General features: G+C 49.0%; 1 protein-coding gene across 1 annotated transcript in view; it reads left to right on the plus strand.

Moving 5' to 3' along the window:
* TNR (tenascin R) overlaps nucleotides 1-19,368 on the plus strand; it is a gene marked incomplete at its 3' end in the record, with an annotated part of 354,737 nt that extends 335,369 nt beyond the window's left edge. The window contains exons 10-18 of the mRNA XM_012665247.1: nucleotides 6,892-6,981; nucleotides 8,036-8,299; nucleotides 8,891-9,160; nucleotides 10,352-10,471; nucleotides 11,374-11,520; nucleotides 14,349-14,468; nucleotides 17,344-17,487; nucleotides 18,152-18,282; nucleotides 19,236-19,368. Of these exons, the coding sequence (XP_012520701.1) occupies nucleotides 6,892-6,981; nucleotides 8,036-8,299; nucleotides 8,891-9,160; nucleotides 10,352-10,471; nucleotides 11,374-11,520; nucleotides 14,349-14,468; nucleotides 17,344-17,487; nucleotides 18,152-18,282; nucleotides 19,236-19,368 (1,419 nt within the window). The remainder of the gene's footprint in view (nucleotides 1-6,891; nucleotides 6,982-8,035; nucleotides 8,300-8,890; nucleotides 9,161-10,351; nucleotides 10,472-11,373; nucleotides 11,521-14,348; nucleotides 14,469-17,343; nucleotides 17,488-18,151; nucleotides 18,283-19,235) is intronic.
* Between the last annotated feature and the right edge of the window lie 2,387 nt (nucleotides 19,369-21,755).

Consider the following 21,755-nt stretch of genomic DNA (forward strand, 5'->3'; position numbering starts at 1 on the left):
TTCAGCGGGAGGGGAAAGGGCTTGCCCTCGGACGTCCACGCCCTCGCCGGGTCTGCCATGATGAAATGTAGCTGCCTACGCTTGAGGACCCCATGGCCCGGAAACAAGGCAAAAGCAGCTGGCCCACATGGCCCATGAGCACTGTGCCCCCACCCAGCCACCCAGGGCCCTTCAGTGCATCCCTCACCCACTCCACGGGGCGCCCACCCTTGTGCCTCATAACGGTCACCCCAACCAGCCGCCTCTCCCCACACAGAGGGACTGCCTCTGTCTCCATGCCGGCTGCTCATCGGAAAAACTGCCAACAGGGCCCAGGAAACCCAGAAGCCTGACAATCCTACAGACATGCTACAGTGTCGGCCACACACGACACACGCTCAGGCAATACACACTCACATGTGCACACATGCATGTGCACACACACTCACACAAACACGTATACACACTCTCGCACTTACATACACTCAGGCACATGTGCAGACTCACATGCCCATACACGCTTACACACCTACACACACACACTTTTGCATGCACACACTCACATACTCTCACACACACAGTCACACACAACACACGTGCACACGCATTCACGTACACACACACACATACACACACGCACACCACACACTCCACACTCGGGCTTTGAGGGTTGCCACCTTCAAGGCCTCTGGTTGCTGGGAGACACGGAATGGGGCCACCTACCAAATCCCACATTTTCCCACCAGGGTCCAAACGGGGGTCCAGTGGCGAGAAGGCGGGCGCCTCAGGGTGCGCGGGCAGGCCACGTGCTTGGCCACAGGAGACTTTCCATGGAGAAATTCCAGACTCCAGGAGGAGTCCAGCTGGCAAAGCAGCACTGGCCAGGCCCGCGGTGTCCACTTCACCCTGCCTGCCCCTCCCCCGACGTGCCAGTGTGCAGCGCCAAACCCAGCCCGGCCTTCACCGCCCGGCTCTTCTGGCGGGGAGGGGTCCAGGCGCCAGGCCTGGGGGTCTGGGCGGGGCTGTGCTCAGCCTCCTTCGGGCGAAGTCACAGTGACCCCCAGTGGTCACTTTGGGAAGGCACCTCTAAACATGATGTCGCCTTCCGGGGGCAGGAAGGTGCGAGGGGGCTGCAGACACCCAGGTAGAAGTGGAGGGAAAGGGCGGAGGCTTCCACGTGCCTCCTCCTCTCAGAGCCTGTTCCGTATCGGTGTCAAAGCGCCGGGGAAAGGGGCCCAGGAGAAAAGCCGGGTGGGAATGTTTCAGCCTCTGCTTTGGCTTCTTCAGCAGCGGGTGTTGTCGGTCACAAAGACCCAGAACAGGGCCGCTCCTACAGCACGGGGTGTCTCACTGATTTCACTGGCAACAGGAAAGTTCCATCTGAGAATGGTCCTTAGAAGTATCATTTTTGCCATTAAATATAGGTTTGTTGGGCCAGTCCTTTCCATAAAATCAGATGGGATTGACAGCTTCTCTTGCTGCTTGAACATCACCCACAACCAAAAAAACAGGGGGATGTCCTGGAAAGGCTGGCTCCTTCAGGGAACCCTGACGAACCACCACCGTTATCCAAAAAGATAAGAGCAGGGAGCCTGGGAGCCCGGCTGTCCATGTAACCAGAATCGGTCGCCTACCTGGTGTGATTTCAGGGCTCTCAGAAGATCCTCTCCAAATCTCTCCCCGTCTGAGTCCTCCGGTCTCCGAGTTCTGCTGATGGAACGTTTCTCTACAAGGGGCCCCATATTAGGTCCCTGGTTTTCATGAACTGTTTTGCCAGAGCTGCTTTTGCATGTGCTGTTTCTCTGCCTGGGATGCCCTCCCCCCAGCCAGGCCCCCATAGACCCTTCCAAACCCTGTCCAGACAGCTCCTCTTGGCAGCCTTCCCAGCCCTCCTGCCGCTGCCGCCATGCTGCCTCTGTGCCTCATGTAGCTTTCACCATGAGACATACTGGGGAAAAATAAATAAATAAATCCTTTGACCCAGAGACCTAAGAGTCTATGAGGAGACCAGTGTGAAAACTAACAACATAATAACTACAAAAACTAAGAGATTGGCTACAAGCTCCTCAGGGACAGGGCCCTCGGTCTGTCCCTCTCTGTGAAGGCAGGTGTCCCGTGCATGGTGCCAACCAAATCCCTAACCCCAGTTTGATAGACTTGGAGCACCTGGGAGATGAGCCCAGGGACTTAAAGATGGAGAAGGTCCATGTTTCCACATGGCCACCCGCACTCAACCAGGCCTGTGGATCCCAAGATTCTTATTCATGTTTTTGCTGGCAAGAGACAGCAAGCTCAGTTTTTTTGGCCTCCTTTTCTCCACCACTGTCCCCGCTGGCAGCAGCAAGCATGAAGACTAGGTTTCTTCATGAGTCGTTCTGCCTTCACGGCCATGGTCCTTGCGGTGCAGGTGAGAATGTGCCAGTCCTCACTCCCCTCTGGCCCTCATTAATCTCAGTGCTCACCAGGCCCCATCCTGACCACAGAGAATTCCACGTTTCCTTCCCTCCACCTTCCCTACTCTTAGCTGCATTGAAGGTCAGCTCAAGTCCCTTCTGTAGAAAGCCTTCTCCGGCTACCCCAGCCCATGCCGATCTCGTCCTCCCTTTGAAATGTCTCTTAGTTAGCAGCCCCCGGTTTGACACCAAATAACTCTCAAATTCCAGTTCGCTCCCTCCACCGGCCCCTACTAACCTGAAAAAGACTCAAGGACAGGAACCATGCCACGATGTGTCAGAAAGAACAAGGGGTGGGTTCCCAACCTAGTTTTACCGTGTATTAGTTTTGTGACCTTGGCCAAGGGATGGACGTCTCTGAGCGACTGTTTGCTCCTCAGCCACACCCTCCCAGCAGAGCTGCAGGGGAATTCAATAAGATGCCATGCGTGGCTCTCTAAGAGCTTAGTTATTACTGGACAACTCTTTGCCATCAGACACTCAGAAATTCTCCTTCATTTTTTACCACTCTTACTCCCCTCCCTTCCTTCTTCATTGTTCTTCTAGATCACCTGCTGCATAGCCTGGTGCTTGGCGTGTGATGGGCGCTCACTAAATAATTAATTTACTTTTTCAGTACGGATTCCTTTTCCTCCCCAGCTCACCCTGGTATCCCCAGCACACAGCCTTATGCCTGACACGAAGGAGACCCTCGGTAATGGTTGTCGAGTGGATAAGTGTGTGCTTTAGGGGTTCTGAGAAGGATGGGTGTGAGGTGAAAGAACTGAGAAAAGCATCAGGCTCCAGGCGGCACAAAGGAAGTCCCGCAAGGAATGGAGAGCGCTGGTTTCCTACGGGATGAATTTTACAAGCTATTGTTAAGAAAGGGACCGAGCCATTTATATGCTCCCACTTGCAGGAGCTGGATGGAAAGATAAAGAGAGCATTGATAGAGAGCAATGGGGTCTTTGGAAAGTGCGAAATCCCTGGGAGTACTCGAAGTGCTGATATCTAAGTGCACTAGCTGTGCCTCGGATACACTTTCCCTTTTCCAGCAGAAGTGTGTTTTACCTGCTGGCAGAGAGCAGCAATTCATTGCAGCAGAGAAAGAAAGCTGCTGAAAATCAAAGGCAGGCAGCAGGCAGCAACCCCTGAGTGAGCCCCACTTCCCCAGCCGCTAGAAAGGAAACCTGGGAAGAGAGTGCTTTAAATTCTGCTGTGCAGTTTTCTGGGAGAAGACGATTCCGTTGTAAATTATTGAACATTCCATTTAAGCTTCATAAATAAGAAACCGGGATGGAAATGTTACATGTTAGATCCATTTGGCAACATATAATTTCTGTCTCACTCCCTCATCTGTCACCCTTCGTCATCGCTGGAGAATTTCTACTTCATTATAGGCAATTGAAGGTCTCAATCAGTTGCTTGAGACAAGTAGTTTATGTCCCAAAGGTAATCTAATTTCTCCAACCAAGGATGTACCTGGGATTCACCGAATATACCGATGGAGATAAATGTGCGCTTCTCACAGATCTGGGGGCGTTGCGATCACCTACTCAGTCTAGAGACAGGTACCCAGCCCAGCCAGGGGCGGCTCCGCACTGACACCTGGCTCCCTGGATCACCGGTTTCCAGCAGAGCCAACAGGCTAAGCCTCTGCCCACCGACAACAGCAGGTGTACCTGGGACCAGCCTGTGCCTGCCTAGGGCATTTTTTTATAGCAGAGGAGACCACTAATTAAAAAAGGACTCAAACTCCTGAAATCATTCTCTGGGCAAGGCAAAAAAATATTGGCGACTATCACTATGGGCCAGGCACTGTACTTCAAACACATCGATTCATTTAATCCTCACAATGACTCTCTGATACTGCTGTTATTCCCATTCTACAGAAACCGAGGCTCAAAGATACTAAGTAATCACAGTTACACAGGTAGAAGGTGGCAGAGCTTGAATATTGACAGGGGTATGTCAGACTTCAAAGTTTACTTCCACTGGTGTTGCCTCTTTAGAGAAAGAAAGAACTAAGGGTTGGAAAAGAGATGGAGCTCGTTCAAGAAAGGGGAAGAGGACTCATTATGCTGCCTGCCCAGCCAGGGCTCCGGGACTGCACTCGTTCAAGGGAGCTGGTCAGTGAGAGCCGGCAGGCTCTACCTTACTCGAGCCTGGGGATGCGCATTGCACGGGCTGTACTGACGCCATACAGAGGAAGGGGATGTGGAGCCCTCTGGCTACCACGCCATATTCCCCTGGGCTAAACCAAGCCATTTGTTAAGGAAAGGTTGCTGAAGTATTTTCTCTCAAAACGAGGGATTCTAGGGAAGTGACAGCTGGCTTGGGGAGCCGGTGAGGTGGGAGGGATAGGAGGGGCATCCCAATCCTCCTGAGAGCCTGAACCCTGAGACCAGAGGCCTGGGGTCATCTCTAGCTGGTCACAGACCTACTCTGTGCCACAGTTTCTTTTTATAAAAAGACGATGTACTGCATTGAATAGCAGCCCCCGCAAAACTCCTATCTACCCGGAACCTGGGAGTGTGACCTTATTTGGAAATAAGGTCTTTACAGATGCAATCAAGTCGAGATAGGGTCAAAACGGATTAGGGTGGGCCCTGAATCCACCGTGACTGGTGTCCTTATAAGAACAGAAGAAACAGTCACACGGGGAGAATGCCACGAACAACAGAGGCAGAGATTGGAGTGCTGCAGCCACAAGCCAAGGTGCGCTGGCAGCCACCAGAAACGAGGAGGAGGCAAGGAAGGGTTCTCCTTTAGAGCCTTCAGAGGGACATGGCCCTGCTCAACCTTGACTTCAGACTTCTAGACTTCAGAACTGTGGGAGAATAAATGTCTTGTCTGAAGCCACCCAATTTGCAATAGTTTGTAACAGCAGCCACAGGAAACTGACACAGAGGGAGAAAAGACTGCCCATCCTACCTTCCCCACAGAATTGTGATGAGGCTGTAAAATAAATGCAACTCTGAAAAGCACAAATATTATATAAATGCAGAAAAAGCATTGAAATCAGCCATGATTCTGGGGAGTCCACAAAAGGCCCCTCAAAGAGCCTCCCAGAAGGACCCAGACTGACTGGGGTGATAATTTGATTTTTGTTGCATTTTTCTACAATCTCAGTCCTAATAAATGGGATGAGCTGGTGCCAGCTATAGTGGATGGAATAATGGCCCCCAGAGATGTCCACATTCTAATCCCCATCACCTGTGAATATGTCACCTTACGTGGCAAAAGGGACTCTGCAGGTGTGATAAGACACTGAGACGGAGAGAGTGCCCTGTACTACCTGGGTAAGCCAAAGTAACCACGAGGATCCTTGTAAGAGGGATGCAGGGAGGTCAGAGTCGGAGCGGATGTGACGATGGAAGCGGAGGTCAGAGAGAGAAACAGATCCGATAGTGCCAAGCCGCTGGCTTTCAAGGCGGCTTAAGGGACCGTAAACCAAGGAATGCAGGCAGCCTCTAGAAGCTGGAAAAAGCAAAGGATTGCCTCCTTAGAGCCTCCAGAAGGAATGCAGCCCTGCTGAACCATTTTAGACTTCAGACTTCCTGAATTACGAGATAAAAATGTGTGCTGTTGTAAGCCACTAAGTTGTGGTAATTTGTCACAGCGGCGATAGGAAACTAATACACCAGTCAAATCAGTTAGTCTGAAAATGAATGTGGGAGAGGGTAGGGAGAGAACCCAGAGAATTCCAGATATTCTGGGAGCCTCTCAGTGATGCCTTGTATTGAATCCCCCAAAGGAGTTCCTGAGAGGCTTATATACCCTTTAGTTAGGCCATTTTTGCATTTCCTCCATCCTCCTGGACGCCCTCTGAAGCAACCCTAAAATGGGACCCATAGCTTTGAATACCCTAAGGCTGGAACTACTGAGCTTGGTGGGGCGCCCGCAGCAGCGGGATTCTGCACACCACTGCAGCAAAGGCTGACGGCTCTGTGCTCAGAAAACAACCCATCCACTGCCGCTCCCTAGATGGGACCCAGGAGTCCCCATATGGCCTCAGCTCCTACCTATAAAGGGCGTAGCTTGGTCCTCATATAAAACATTCAAGAAATATGGGAAAGGCCCATGTCCACACTGCCCCTCTTGCTTACATACTCCACAAATTCACAATCTAAGCAAGAAACCACTTCACCTCACTGGATCTAGCCACTCCGAGTGTTTAAATACACAGGGGAGCACACTTCTGATTTTCCTTGCCAGGGGCGGCTTCCCGCCCCCCCCCCCCCAGAGAGCCCGACAGCAAGCAGGAAGCTCTGCCCTGACTGGTTCATCCTATTTACTTGGAATGGATTTCCTAAGTAGTGAAGTTGGAATTTCCTAATAGGTAAAATTAGGAGGGCGTTCAAAGAGGACTAAACACAACATACGAATAAGAGTCTAAGATTATTTTCTTCCCTCCTTTCAGCCTTCCCTGTCCCCAACACACACACAGAATAATGTTTGTGTCTCCATCTATTGATAGATCTGGTACCTGGCACCGAGTATGGCATTGGAATATCTGCTGTCATGGACTCACAGCGAAGTGTGCCAGCCACCATGAATGCCAGGACTGGTGAGTAGGAGGATCGACGAGGAAGAAGACTGGGTTAGCCTGTGAGTTCGAGGAGCCATGGAGGCTTTTCCTAGCAAGAATTAGTCAGAAGGCAAGGCCCACCAGTGAACAGGTCGATGGTGACAACGTCAGGCTAGGACAACATCGACCCTATGCCTAATCTCTGAGATCTGACATGCAGGATGGAATCCCACCCTCTTCCCCATAGACCTGTACTATGTCCCCCAGGGTCTGAAGGGCTTCCCGGAGCTGCACAGAGCAAAGGTGGAGAATCCCAAGTAGGTTGGTGCCAAAGCAGGCCATCCCACAGCGGGCACAATGGGTTATACCTCACCCTGCACCACAAAAGCCCTCAAAAAGGCCACTGGAGTGAAAGGTCTAGAACAATCCATTAAACCCAAGGGCAATATAAAAATCCACTTGAGACCCTTGCTGCTCTGGATCTAGCAGTTTTGCTTCCAATTCCTGGGTAAATGTCAAAATCACTCCAGTAGCTTAGGTACAAACAGCCTGGGCTAGGCTGGGGATTTTAGATCAACCCCTGTCCCAAGGCTCGGTCCGGCATAGACTCCCTCTGTAGAGAACCGCATGGAAAGGCTCTCCAGGGTCCTCAGATGCAGTTGCCTGCATGCCCATGGTCAGACAAGTCAAAGTGGCCTTGGGGTGGGGTGAGGGGTGCACTACTATTGCCAGGAATGGCGTATCTCTACTTGACTGCGACTCCTGTTTGCCCTGCTTGGCTTACTGAGAAAGGCTGGGAGAAAATGAATACAGAGGGCTTGGAAACCGGCAGGCAGCTTTGTCCCAGAGGGGGATGTATTCCAGCGGCATCTGAGCTAATAATGCTTCCTGCAGATGGTCCATCTGGCTGCCAAGCCCCCGGCCATCTTTCAGAGGGAAGGGGCTTAGCAAACTGAGGTAAGTGTCAGCAAGGACAAGCTAGTGCTCATGCTCAGCAGGCCTGCTGATAGCTTAGAAACACACAGGGTGGGCCCGCAAACACTGGCCCTCCTGGGCAACCTGTGTAGAAGGGGCCACTTATGTCGATCCACAGAACTTGACAGTCCCCGAGACCTCATGGTGACGGCCTCCTCAGAGACCTCCATCTCCCTCATCTGGACCAAGGCCAGTGGCCCCATCGACCACTACCGAATCACCTTTACGCCCTCCTCGGGGATCGCCTCAGAGGTCACTGTGCCCAAGGACAGGACCTCGTACACATTGACAGACCTGGAGCCCGGGGCAGAGTACATCATTTCAGTCACTGCTGAGAGGGGCCGGCAGCAGAGCCTGGAGTCCACGGTGGACGCCTTCACAGGTACCAGGGTGGCAGAATCCCAGCCGTGTTCAGGGATCCAGGGGGCTTAGGGTGAGATGGCCATCTGGGCCACCCACTCTTCCAAAGCACCATTTCCTCCAGAGAAAGGAGAAAGAAGACATGGGTAGAACAAGAGATAGAGGGAAAACTAGTAAGTAGACCAAGAGGGAAGGGGTGGAGGCAAAGGGGGAGGTGAGCGGGTGCTGCCTACCTGAAAACTCATGTCCAGCTTCCTACGTCCGGGACGTGGTCGTCCATTCCGTCCATCTTTCCCTGCTTCCCTACCTCAGCGGGTATTCAGGGGACTCACGGGATCACGTCAAATGCCTTCCAGAATAGAGGCTTTACATCCTGGGTCAGCATTTTGAATGACTCATAGAGGTATTTTTGGTTTTACCAGAATCTAATTTTCAGTGTATGGCTTAGCAAAGCTGGAGTGGGCAGGACTGGAGAGCAAGGGGTGGGCCCTCTGGTGAGCGGGTGAAGGCGTAGCCCTGATCAGCAAGGAGCACAGATCCCTGCATCAGGTGGCTCTTCTAAGCCAATGGCGCCTGTCCTCATACGTGTTTCATCTGCCTCTCTGCTTCTCAGGCTTCCGCCCCATCTCCCACTTGCACTTTTCTCACGTGAGCTCCTCCAGTGTGAACATCACCTGGAGTGACCCATCTCCCCCAGCGGACAGACTCATTCTGAACTACAGCCCCAGGGACGAGGAGGAAGAGATGAAGGAGGTCTCCCTGGATGCCACCAAGAGGCATACTGTCCTGATGGGCCTGCAGCCGGCCACTGAGTATATTGTGAACCTGGTGGCTGTCCATGGCACAGTGACCTCTGAGCCCATTGTGGGCTCCATCACCACAGGTGAGGCTGGAGGACTGGACAGCAGGTGGTGAGGGGGGTGCTCACAGTTGCCTTGGACAAGTCAATGAATTTAAAGAGAGAAACACCCAGGGAGGAAGGGACTGCCTGCATGGCTACAGGGAGGTCCATGAGCTGTTCTGAAACAGCTACTTCTTCTGGTGCTGCACCAGATGCATTAGATGGGAAAGTCTCAAACGGAAGGTAGGACAGACTCGATGTCTCGAGGAGGTCAAGGCCTGAATGCATCAATCCAAAGGTCTTCCCACTCCCAGTCTAGGAGAAACCCAGGAGAAAGCTAGTCCCCGAGAGGAATCCCTCTACCGTGAAGAGCACCTGTTCCTACTGTGGAGAGCCATTTCTTGACTGCCCAGCAAGGTTGCTGGGGCAATTGATGCTTCCTCAGGATCACAGGTGACTAGCACCAACCAGACAGTAACTTGACACTCAGAGAATGCAGCTGATTTGACCGTTGTTTGGAAAACACACACTCTGAGATGAACTGGATCAGTCCCATCTCCTCAGTCCCAAATACAAACCCAAATATAAGGGTCATGGGGTAAGAACACATATGTCTGGGTATTGTTCTACCTGCTGTCCAGAACTCACAAACCGGACAAGTGGATGAAATGCTCAGCTGATTCAATCCTGTGATTTCCTAGCAGTCAAAAAAAAGTACACAGCACAAATGTGATACAATTTAGAAAAGTGGATTTGTTCTGGACCTGCACTCTGAAATCCCTGTACAGTCAATAGGCAGTTTTTGTTTTTTTTAAATTGAACCAAAGATGGCTGGTAAAAAATAAGAGATAAAGGCAGAATTGGGTTTATCTAAGAGAAGTTCCCCCAGAGAAAATTACGATGTTACTCCCAGTTCAAAACAAAACATACAAACTTAAAGGAAAGCCCCTAGTTGACCAGCAGGTAGGTGACATTTGCTGCACAGGCACGCAGCTCGCCACCGTGGCTTCGTGGTGTTGAAATGTTCTTCATGAACGTGGCCTCGACCATAGCTCTAAGGTTTCGGGTGAAACATCAGCCTGACCGTGGTTCAAAGGACGCTCTGTTACACAGTAAGGTCTCATCTATGTTTGGGACACCACCGGCTCTCGGTCGGCATACAATCAGGGGAGGGAATTCCTTTCTCATGCTGTGCTTTCTGTCTTTTCCCCACAACCACCGGGGTCCTTGTAGGAATTGATCCCCCCAAAAACATCACAATTAGCAACGTGACCAAGGACTCAGTGACGGTCTCCTGGAGCCCTCCTGTTGCACCTTTTGATTACTACCGAGTGTCGTATCGACCCACGCAAGGTAATACATGGATTAGATTTCTTAAAGATGAATGGGATTTGGAGCTGGGTGAGGATTATTATGGGAGAACTAGCACATCCCGCAGGACATCAAAACCTTGCCCGGGTTTTTCCTCCTCTCTGTGGCATGCTCCATCAGAATGAGAGTAGGGCGATGAGCCAAGAAACCCCACACTCGCCAACTCCTACCAAGAAAGGCTCGATTGCATTCACCCAGACAGCAGACCCTTCACCAGCAGAGGTAGCTGGGTCACCCCGACTTAGGCAGTATAATGGGGAACAAAGAGCCCCAAAAGAATCTGCCAAGAGCTGGGTCACATGCACTTTCCCAAGAGAATAGAGTCAAAGACTAGAGTCCGGGAAGATGGCTAAAGACCCAGCAGAGCCAGATGGAGCCTTGGAGGGAACCACAGTGACGTGGTCCTATTTCTGCCACTTCAGCCAAGTATGAGTCAGAGGAAGTTGGCCCAGACCATGCCCGCGTCCTGCCAGTTCTTGCTGGTGCATGTGGCATGGTTAACAAAGCAGGGAGTACACTCACTTTTAGTGGGGGGGAGCACAGCCTTCCAGGCTACCCTGCCTCTGGGATGTGTGGGCCACTTTCTGTGGTCATGCCCTCTAACTGCCATAATGTAATTGCCCCAGAGACGACCGGCCTGTTAGAAAACCATCTCATGAATAGTTTACTTTTCTTTGCTCAAAAAAGCCCATAAAACGAAGGGGTGAGACTGGGATGCAAGTCCTCTTCAAACTCCAACATTTCCGGCCCATGGGCCATTTATTATCCTGCACCGTCTGTGCTTCGTGGCAAGGTGCCACCAGGATCCCCTGTGTAGACTGTACCACAGACTGTGTTTCCGAGAGAGCCGCTGAACTGTAACTGTGGATTCTGCTCTTCTTCAGTGGGACGACTAGACAGCTCGGTGGTGCCCAACAGCGTGACAGAATTCGCCATCACTAGGCTGTACCCCGCCACGGAATACGAAATCAGCCTCAACAGTGTGCGGGGCAGGGAGGAGAGCGAGCGCATCTGCACGCTTGTGCACACAGGTAGGCGTGTCTCTCTGTTGCGTGTCAGGTCAGGGCCCGACTGAAGACCTGCAGCAAACAGGGGAAGCAAAGAGTGAAGTTGTTCTGGCTCAGGAAGAAGACGCCGGTTCTGGGGTCCGAGGCTTCTTTCCAGAATGCTCCTCCCACCTGCCGTGTCATGCAGGGCAATTTGCAATTTCTCTCCCCACGACATTCTTCTCTAATACTAAGAGTTTACAGAGTCACCCTCCAGGAGTCTTCCTGGTTTAGGTTAGGAACTTTCACGGAACTTCCAATACAAAAAGTGCCCTTTCAAGCACACATAATGGAAGTAAATTCCAGAACAGACATGTGAATCATCCATTTGATTTTTTAAAAGGCTCAGAGAAGGAAAGTTCATTTCAGAAAAGGGTTGTTATTCCAATAATGAAATTGGGGTTATAGAGTTCTTCAGCAGATATGGCCAGATTCCCCTAAGAAGCTGCTTTATGCTTCGGGGAGAAAGAAGGCCTCAGCGTGGCAGTAGCTCCCTCATCTCTGTGAAGGTGGTGGCGGTGATGCCGCTGTCCTGGGCCACCCGCAGGGCACGGTATGGTCTGTGCTCTCCGACAGGCCCTCCAATCGGTTGCACGTGTCCTTTGCAGCCTCAGTCAGCCCCTGTGCAATGAGCCAGAGGAAGGAGATGGGAGGGAGTGACCGGCTTGCAATAAGGGAAAGAGGGGAAGGGTGGTCCACATCCCATGACCTTCCTCTGGAAAACAAGCCCTTGGATGGGCCTGAGGACAGAGCTCCTTCAGTGGCTCCACTGCCCCTCTGTCTCTGGACCTTCAGCAAGTGCCCCAGGTGGAACGAGCAAAGATTTGCTGTAGAAGTCTACTAGAAGGCACAGCCAAAGTTTTCTGTTCCCAACCCCTAGACCAAGTCTCCTAGTTAAGGCATCGTTCACGCAGCACACAGGAAAGCATCCAGCTTGCCTCATTAGGAGAACACCTGGATTTCCTGAGGTTGCTTAATTTCCCTGGAGAATGATATTTCCTGAACAAGGGAAATACACCTTGGAATTTCTCACTGCTTTTGTAGATGTTCTCCCAAGCTCAGAAACAGCATCTTTAAAGCAACAGCCAAAGAAATATCCCTTCAGAAACACACAAAGTATTCTTCTAAAGACAGGACAGAATACTCTGATCTTCCCTAGTCTCCTTCCAGGCCTATAACTACAGAAAACCCAGCTGTGTTTTTTATTCAGTCTTGCCCTATCCATCAAAATATCCGTGACCATTAAAGTACCAAAATGCGTTGACTGAAAGTGATGTCCAATGAGCCAATGCTTACAGACAACTGGAGTCCCGTGCAGTCATTTTGCAATCCCACCTTCCTGAATGTCCTAGAAATTCATATGTGAGAAATCAGGATTTTTCCCATTGAGCACAATGAAATGGACTTCAAGAGCCTCCCATTTCCAAGATAAAAGAGAGCAGCAACTGAGGTCAAAAATTTATTCCTTAGGTTCCTGGACATCAGCAGCTAGAGCCTCTAAAGCAGATATTTGGGGTACCAGCTCCAGTGGTTTACCAACCCAAATTGCCCTCCTTCAAGTTTAGGCCGAGCTATTTTAGCACCTTCCAATAACTAGCTTGTCTCAGAAGTGTCTTATTATGTTGTCATTTGTTTGTTGTTTAAACTTGAGGCATATCATCTTACAACTTTTGGAAATGAGCACCCCTTAAGGGTATCACGCTTGTCTCATCCTATTATCAAGCATGTTTCAGAGAGCTCCAGCCAATTGTAGTTTACTAAAGACTGCATTGGAAGAACTCTTTGAAGGCATAGATTATGGATACAACTTAAATTTGGAAAGTATAAATATATTTTCTGGTTGTTACTTTGGGATGAGAGACATAGGCAAGCAAAAAATAGGCCTTCGATTAGAGAACAGGATCAGATCAAGGAGATCTTGGTTCCCAGAAGTAAACAGCATGATGCTTAGGTTGAGCTGATGCCTAGACTGCTATACTAACATCCATTTCTGAAATACATTCTCACTTTATGGAAGAGAAGCACGGTAATAAAGCAGAGGCTTAGAGCATGAACAAGTGAGAATGGGAAGATGATCCCATGACAAGCATGCTCTGTTCCCCGACAGGCACTCTTGTCCTGCCTAAGCCTATGAAAATGCCCTTCACTCTCAATGCAACGAAAAGAATATCCAGGACTCAGCTCTGAGGGAGCCTTGGGAGCAGTGAAGCAAGAATGCAATAATCGGATACGCCCTTAGAGGCAACCTGAGTCCTGTGCAGTGGTTCCACAAGGACTTACCCAACACCTTCTAAGTTCCCCGTCCTGGGGATACTCCTGCCCTTGAGGCGCTCCCATCATATTTCCTGAAGTCCATCAACAGAGATCTTTCCACAAGGCGTACCCTTACATTTATAAAAGTGCAAGTAGACTGGGGAAGCATGATTATCTCATCAACTAAAGAACTATAACAACTTCTGTGTGTTCTTAGTCTCCCCATCTACATTTAAATGTCTAAAACACAACAGCCATGTCTCGAAATCCCCCATAACGCCCAACACAGGGCTCTGCACATAAGAAGTTGAATGCATTAAAAGGAAGAGCTGGGGGCAATACGGGGAGATTGGATACTTGAGAGGAAGGAGAAAAAGGAGAAGAGAAAGGGGTTGAAGGAACCAGAAGGGCAGAAAGGTAAGAGGTCTCCTGCTCGCCGCGCTATTCCGTATAGCACGGCAGCACAGGAGCATCGTGGGTGAAACTGCTGAGATAGTTCGTTGTGCTTCCATCCCGCAGCCCCTGGTACTTTTAACTGATACTCTCCTATTCTGCTTCAGCCATGGACAATCCTGTGGATCTGACTGCTACCAACATCACCCCGACAGAAGCCCTGCTGCAGTGGAAGGCGCCAGTGGGTGAGGTGGAGAACTATGTCATCATCCTCACGCACTTCGCAGGTGGGTGTCTGCGGGCTCGTGCACCAGGCAGGTGGGGGTGACGCAGACCAGAATGGAAGTGAGGAAACAAACCATTCTGTGAATCTGAGGGACAAATTAGAAAGTTTTCTGCTTCACTTATACTATAAAGCCCTCAAGATATCCCCAAACTTTGCAAAGTATATCAACTCCAGGAGTTGAGAAAGCCGAATCTGAACAGTGCAAGAAAGGCAGGTGACCAAGGGCAAATACAAAAACAGAGAAATAGCATAGCACTAGGAAGACAAAACTCAGAATGGAGCTGAGACTTGTCCCAAAATGCTACAAACAAGAAAGCAGACTTTTCTAGATATTTACAGAGCAAGAAAAATACTGAAGTTATAGGACCAAGCTTGGAACACATGAACATGGTAACAGGTGACAAAGGACTCAGAACTGCTGAACTCTTCTGTTGTTTTTGTCTTCTCCACCCGTATCCAGCCCAACAGGTTGAACCAACACAAAATCTTGAATTTAATGTCTTCTTCATCATGCTTGTTCATTTCATGCTATTTGAAGTTGAATAGAGAAGCCCAAAGCAAAACAGGGTTGTGTACTCCAAGTTTCTAGGCTTAGAGACGAAGCCTAAATTAAACATGTGATCACAGAATTGTTATGGGTTATATTCAGGAATCCAGAGAACAAAGATTCCAGAAGACAGAAGGCAGGCAGATATCTTGATTTTCAAAAATGGTAGAGAAAGTCAATTCTGTAAGGTACAAAGAAGTAAACATATTGTCAAAACTTGAGAAAGTGAAACTAAAGCAGACTGTTAAACAACTTGGAAAAGGAATCAGTGATTGCCACATACAAGCACAGGTTCACTATGAATGTTTTATTGAAGCCATTTTATGTCCTTTTTTTAATTGGTAAATCTACTAGCACGTTTGTATTTCAGCAAGGCCTTAGAAAACCCCACTTATCGCTTAATCCTTAGTTAAGATGGAAAAGTACATGACGGATCATAGTTGGAGTTAGCTGGAACTGTAGCTGATTGAACAACTGCCTCAAAGAATGGATGCCATTCCTATGGACACGTCTACCCCTCAATGTGCATGCACAATCCATCTCAACTCCAGCATCCCTCCTTGCAGACCATGATCCTGCGTTTCTCAACTCTCACCATGCTTCCTCAAGCCTCCGTGCATTTGCACATGCTGTTTCCTCCAGCAGGAAATTCTCTCCCCACTTGTCTGCCTAGAAATCCCATCCTTCAAGTCTCAATTTCAACCCTACCTCCTCTGTCAAAACTTCCTTTATTCCTCTAAGGCAGTCAGACACACACCTGCTCACAGGTACAGAACACACAGCTCCCTGCATAGCAATTAATTTCTATTCATTCAACAAATACTTCTGATGTCCTCCCATGGGCCACATACTCTATAAGATGCTAAGGATTCAGGAACAAAACATGAGATCTTGTCTTTACGGAACTTCCCTCCGGTGACGGTACAGAGAAGTGAATAGTTACAGCTCGTTATGGGCCATGTATGATATAGACAAGCACAGAACACCCAGGGCCACATCTGATGGACCATCATGATTGGGGTCAGGGCATGGAGGGGAGGAAAAGAGGAAGGTCTTAGATAAAGTGAAAGAAAAAAGATGAGGAGAATAAAGGAAATTCCAAAGAAAAGAGCAGCCCGTGTGCATTTGCAGAGGAGTGACAATGCATGGGGAGTCTGAGGAACTGCCGTGGTTCAATATGGCTGGAGTACTCACTGATGGCGTGATGCACAAAAGAGGGTGTTAAAAAATAGAGCATTAGGCGCACGCTTCCAAAGTATTAGTGTGGATTTTAACTTGCTTGTATGCCTTCCTATGTGTTTAGCTCCTAAGAAACTTGAAACCTCAGGCCCTACCAACTTTAGGAATGTGCCTAGTAAACTTCGTAAAATGCAGAGTGATTCAGAAACATTCTACTAATAATTGCCCAACAGAGGCTTGGCCCTGACCTAATGAACAGTTTTATCAACAGCTTGAATGAATTCAGAGAAGACATGCTTACCGAATTTGTATGTAAAACAAAACTGTGATCAGTAGAATCCAAATTCAAAAATATTTCCATAAGCTAAAACAGTGGTCCAAAAGTCAATCAACGAGGCAAAATGCAATAGAAATAAATGTGAAGCTCTGTCCGTGGGTGCAAAAAAATCAACTAATAGGGTTGTATTGGGAGGTGGGGAGAGTGGCTATAAACAAGATCTTTGCTTTGATTTGTAATAATCTCAGCATGTGGCAACAGTGTTAAAAGGCTGTCCCAAAAGCTGATGGAGTGATATAAATGGCACAAATAGAGGCACTGCTCGACCCTGCTTGTTTCATTGGTCAGTACAGTACATCTCAATTCGTGTTCTTGATTCTCTTCTGAGTCTTGCGTTTCAGCAGGGACACTGATAAAATGCTACTTGTCCAGAGAAAAGCAGCCAGGATTGTCAAGGTTTTAGAACTGTCATGTAATGTAAGGGGACGTGGGGGCTGAATTTTCTCACTCTAGGGGAGAAAGACTTGATTAGGAAGGGCGATGGGGAGACAGGGGCCATGAAAACAAAGGATTTGGTTTATTCTTTGTAACTCCGGAAACCTAAACAGGAGTTATATAAAAGACAATTTGACCTCTATATAAGGAATATTTTCCTCAATTAAGATATAAAAAGAGATGAGAGGGGATCCTTTCATGGGGTATGATGCTAACTTTGGTTATCTATAAAAGACTTTAGATAACTTAGGTTATCTATAAAAGACTTTTTCCAAAATTCTCTCCCATGAAGTCCTTGTGAAATGCCTTTGGATTTGGTCAGTCTTTCCTAAATTGAGTAGACTCATTCAAAGCTCATTCACATTCATCTGATTGCAGTTGCTGGAGAGACCATCCTGGTTGATGGAGTCAGTGAGGAATTCCAGCTTATCGACCTGCTTCCTAGCACCCACTACACTGTCACCATGTACGCCACCAACGGGCCTCTCACCAGCGGCACCATCAGCACCAACTTCTCCACCCGTGAGTACATGGTCACCGCTATACCCCGTATCCCTGGAGGCTTTTGTGGATCCTAAAAAATGATCAGTGTCCTTGTGGTAGGCTGGATTACACTCTGTAGGCTTTGGATAGTGCAGCTATGAGCTGTTCTCATTTCGGTCAACTGCAGCCCAAATTCAGCAAAAGTGACCTATAGCTCTGGGCCGGCAGATACATCTGTTTTCTGCTCTCAGCCTGAGTCTGGGGGACAGCAGTAGAACCAGGCCAGAGAGGCCAGTACTGGGAATGCGCCTGGCCCAGGAAAGTCTGATGGATATTAAAGGGCTAGATATGGAGGACAGAGCTGCTGGGTGGGGTCATGAGCATGAGTACAGTAGACAAGGGTAAATGTGGGAATGTCGTAAGTTCAAGAGTGAACTTGCATAAATGAGGGTTTAATAGGAGCAGGGTCCCAGGCATAGAGGGTCAGGTTGGGAGATGTCACACCCAAGTCCAGAGGCCCTGTGAGGGAAGGGGGAGTAGCTGCAACAGTGGTCATGGCACTGAACAATTATCTTCTGACCCAGGAGTGCCCTTCACGCTCCTTTCCAAGCTAGAACTGGGGTCGGTATGTAGATATTTATGCCTGACATCAAGCAGGGAGGAACTGGAGGGGCAGGCACATCCTCTCATCTTCTCTTTGCAGTCCTGGATCCCCCTGCAAACCTGACAGCCAGTGAAGTCACCAGACAAAGTGCCCTGATCTCCTGGCAGCCTCCCAGGGCAGAGATTGAGAACTACGTCTTGACCTACAAATCTGCTGATGGAAGCCGCAAGGTGAGATTTTGCTGGAAAGGGGAAACACCATTTCTCTCAAGCAAGGTCATGTGGAAACTGACCAGTGGAATGACCAGGGGAAACTGGAGGGAGGGGGAAGGCAGCAATCCACAGGGAATGAGCTAGGTTTCCCATCGTGGATACACAGCCTGCAGGTGAGGGGAGAACCGGAGAGCTGGGAGCTAGTCCTGGCTCTACTACTCCCCTCTGCATAAGTTGAGGGAAAGAGCTAACCCTCTCCAAGCTCAGTTTCTTCTCTCAATAACAGGGGTATCTACCCCTGCAACTTCACTAGGTTGTGGTGATGCCTCCAGTATGATGGCACAAATCATGTTGGAAACTTCCAAGTACATGGTAGTAGAATAATTTTCACCAGTGAGGCCAAGCAAACATAAGCTGGATACCAAATTCAACAGGCTTTTTTGCCTCTTGGTAAGCATTACAAAGGCTACATCTGTGTAGTCTACAGTAAAAAAAAAAAAAACAAATTTTTGTTTTATGTCATCAGTTGAAACAGTCCATCTAGAACACTGGTTTTCAAATTTTTTGTTAGCATTGGAATCCTTTTTTTTGAAGGGAAACCACATGCAGAAGCCAAATCCCCAGAATAGATTTCAGCAGAGCTACTCTGTTTGATGGTAATAGGGAGGCTTAGAATCCTGCTTCCTCAGCTTCTTCCTCTGCTCTCAAGCAAATCCACTACAAGGTGGATTCAATAACTCAGGTACCTAAATTTATCCCAATGTGCATTTGTGAGATAGGAGCTGGCCTAAATCTCACATGGGAGCTCTCCTCTCCGCTTACTGGCACAGTTTTCTCTCTATCATGGGACGGAGGGCATTGCCGCCGCAGTACTGGCCCAGCTGCCCGTGGGATTCCGAGTTCCCTTCCCACCTTCCCATGCTGCAAGCCAGTCACTCCTTCCACCTCTCTGCCTCTGGCCTGCCGCGCAGGAGCTGATCGTGGATGCAGAGGACACCTGGATCCGACTGGAGGGCCTATCGGAGAACACGGACTACACAGTGCTCCTGCAGGCCGCCCAGGATGCCTCGTGGAGCAGCATCACCGCCACCGCCTTCACCACAGGTGAGGGAGTAGCCACTGCAAAACCTTCTCTCCCCTGCCTGACACGTGGCTCCTCAGCAGCCTCTGCCGGGCCTTGGCCTGGGAGGAGCCCATCAAGAAAACTCTTCCATCTTTCCCCCTTTCCACGGTCCTGCCACGAACTAACGAGGCAACCCCAGGAACCAGGAGCACAAACCCCCAGTCTACCTGGGCCAAATAAATGCACCAAGGAACGACATCAGGCTCCTTCTTGTTCAGATCTTTTGCAAATGTTTGTCCAGCAAAGTCCATCCTCCCCTCCCTCCCTTCCCTGCTGCCTGTCTGTAATCAGAGACTCCCCTGGTGAAAGTATTAGTAGTAAACCCTCCACATTACATCTGCAGCTCTTCTCCATACACAAAGCACCTTACATCCCTGTGGTCTCACTCAGCCCTTCTAACAACTGGTGAGGAAGGCCCCATGATCCCCATTTCACAGACAGCGAAACAAGGTGCATGAAATCAAAGACTCACATGGCCAGTAAGTAGCCGGGTCCAAGCTTGAACCGAGGTCTTCTACTTCTAAATCCAGCTGTTCCTCTTGCCTTCTCTTCCTTAACTCAGCAGAAGATACTTGGAAAATGCTCTTAAGGGATAACAAATGTCATAATGCCTGTAACAGGAAATATTATAACCTAATATCAAGCTGTTGAGCATTATCCAACAGCCAGACACTGTTCTAATTGCAGTACATGTATTATCTAATTTAATGCTCACAACAGCCACTGTGTGTGGACTATTATCTCTTTTTTTCACAGATGAGAAATTGGACCACAGAGAGGCGAGATAACTCGCCCAAGATCCCGTAGCTCCTAAGAGGGAGAGCTGGGATTTGTCCCCATATGTCCTACCTCTGGGGTCTGTGCTGTTGACTTGTCTCTCTACCACCTCCCTGTAATGGAAGACACCCAGCCCACACTCTGAATCATCCCCCGCCCACTTTATGGGGCAGACGTGAGCATGTGCCTTATGCCCTGACACATTCTGCCTGCCGTCTCAGAGCACCAGGGCAACTCGGTCCCTTTCTATGCCCCAGAGCCCATCCCTCCATCCCCAAAGAGGTGACAGAACATCCCGCAGCCCCAACCCAGTGTCACCCTTCTGGATTCATTCTAAATAACAAAGCAGGATGCTGGTCAAATATGCCAAAATGTCCCCGGTGGTTCTGTATGGTAGTGAGATCGCAAACGGGTCCTCTTATCCCTTCTTTTTCATACTTTTCAAAACCTCACAAAATACCTTCAATGAGCACATTAATCAGAAAAACAAATGTTTTAATTAAAAAATAAAAATAAACCCTGGTCATATAACCAAGACATGAATCCAAGATATGTCTTTACCAAGTGGAACGTAGAGGACACTTGATCTCTTTTGTGGGGCTGAAGTCAAGTGAGCTCTCCCTCTGTGCTCTCTCAAAGGTGTCTTATCTCAGAACTAAGGTGTTGCCTCCTTCTTGCTCAAGTCCTTCCCTGCACATTCACAGGTTAATTAAGGGGGCCCCCATGGTACCACTTGAAGATCCATTGGTTTGAGCTTTCCACTGAATTAAGAATTTCTTTCCCATAAAAAGGACACAGATGACAGACACTTAAACAGAGCTTCCAATTTGCATATTTATTAGGTCCAAATTAATCATTTTATCCCCACAATGAATGCATGGGTTTCAGTGCTTGCTCAGTGTAGTACGAGCTTTTAATTCCCATCCTGGTGACGCCACAGCTAGCGGTTGTGAGCAGTATGACAATGTGCCTGAAGTTTCTGTGGTATCGTATAGCTGTGCCTTGCTCCAGACCCGCTTGGGCTGTAAAAGTATTCCACCTTCTGCACCCCTCATTTCCCTCTCTTAGATGCAGCCGCACTGCAGGGATGCAGTAGCTTGGGTCTGGGATCCCAAACCCAGCTGGGGGCTCAGTAGGATCAAATAAGCAGAGGATTAACACATCACATGGAAATCTGGAGAGGAGGCCAGAATAGTGGCTTTTGTTGGTGGACAGTACGGGGAACCATCAGGATGTATTTAGGTTGTTCGTTTGTTTTAAAAGACACCACTTGACACTGGGCTCTTGGGGCACGACCAATGCCAACTCACAAAAGAGAAAACTGAAGAGCCCAATTTTCTATGCAGTGGGTGTAGTTATTGACCAAGCTGCTCCGTGCATAGTTCGGAGTACCAAAGAAGGCTCTTTATTGCTTCTGTGGTACATGGCAAAGATATGTCCATGTTTGAAAGGTTTTGCAGTTTTACTGGAAAGCTCAAATTTAAATGTAGGTCACCGATGCATACCAAACCCTGCTGGCTTTGTCTTGGAGATTTATCAGAACCTACTGCAATGACTGGTTACAGAATGAAAAATTCTTGGACAAATAATG

This window comes from Propithecus coquereli, unplaced genomic scaffold (genome assembly GCF_000956105.1).
Source record: "Propithecus coquereli isolate 6110/MARCELLA unplaced genomic scaffold, Pcoq_1.0 Scaffold985, whole genome shotgun sequence".
NCBI classification, from domain to species: domain Eukaryota; kingdom Metazoa; phylum Chordata; class Mammalia; order Primates; family Indriidae; genus Propithecus; species Propithecus coquereli.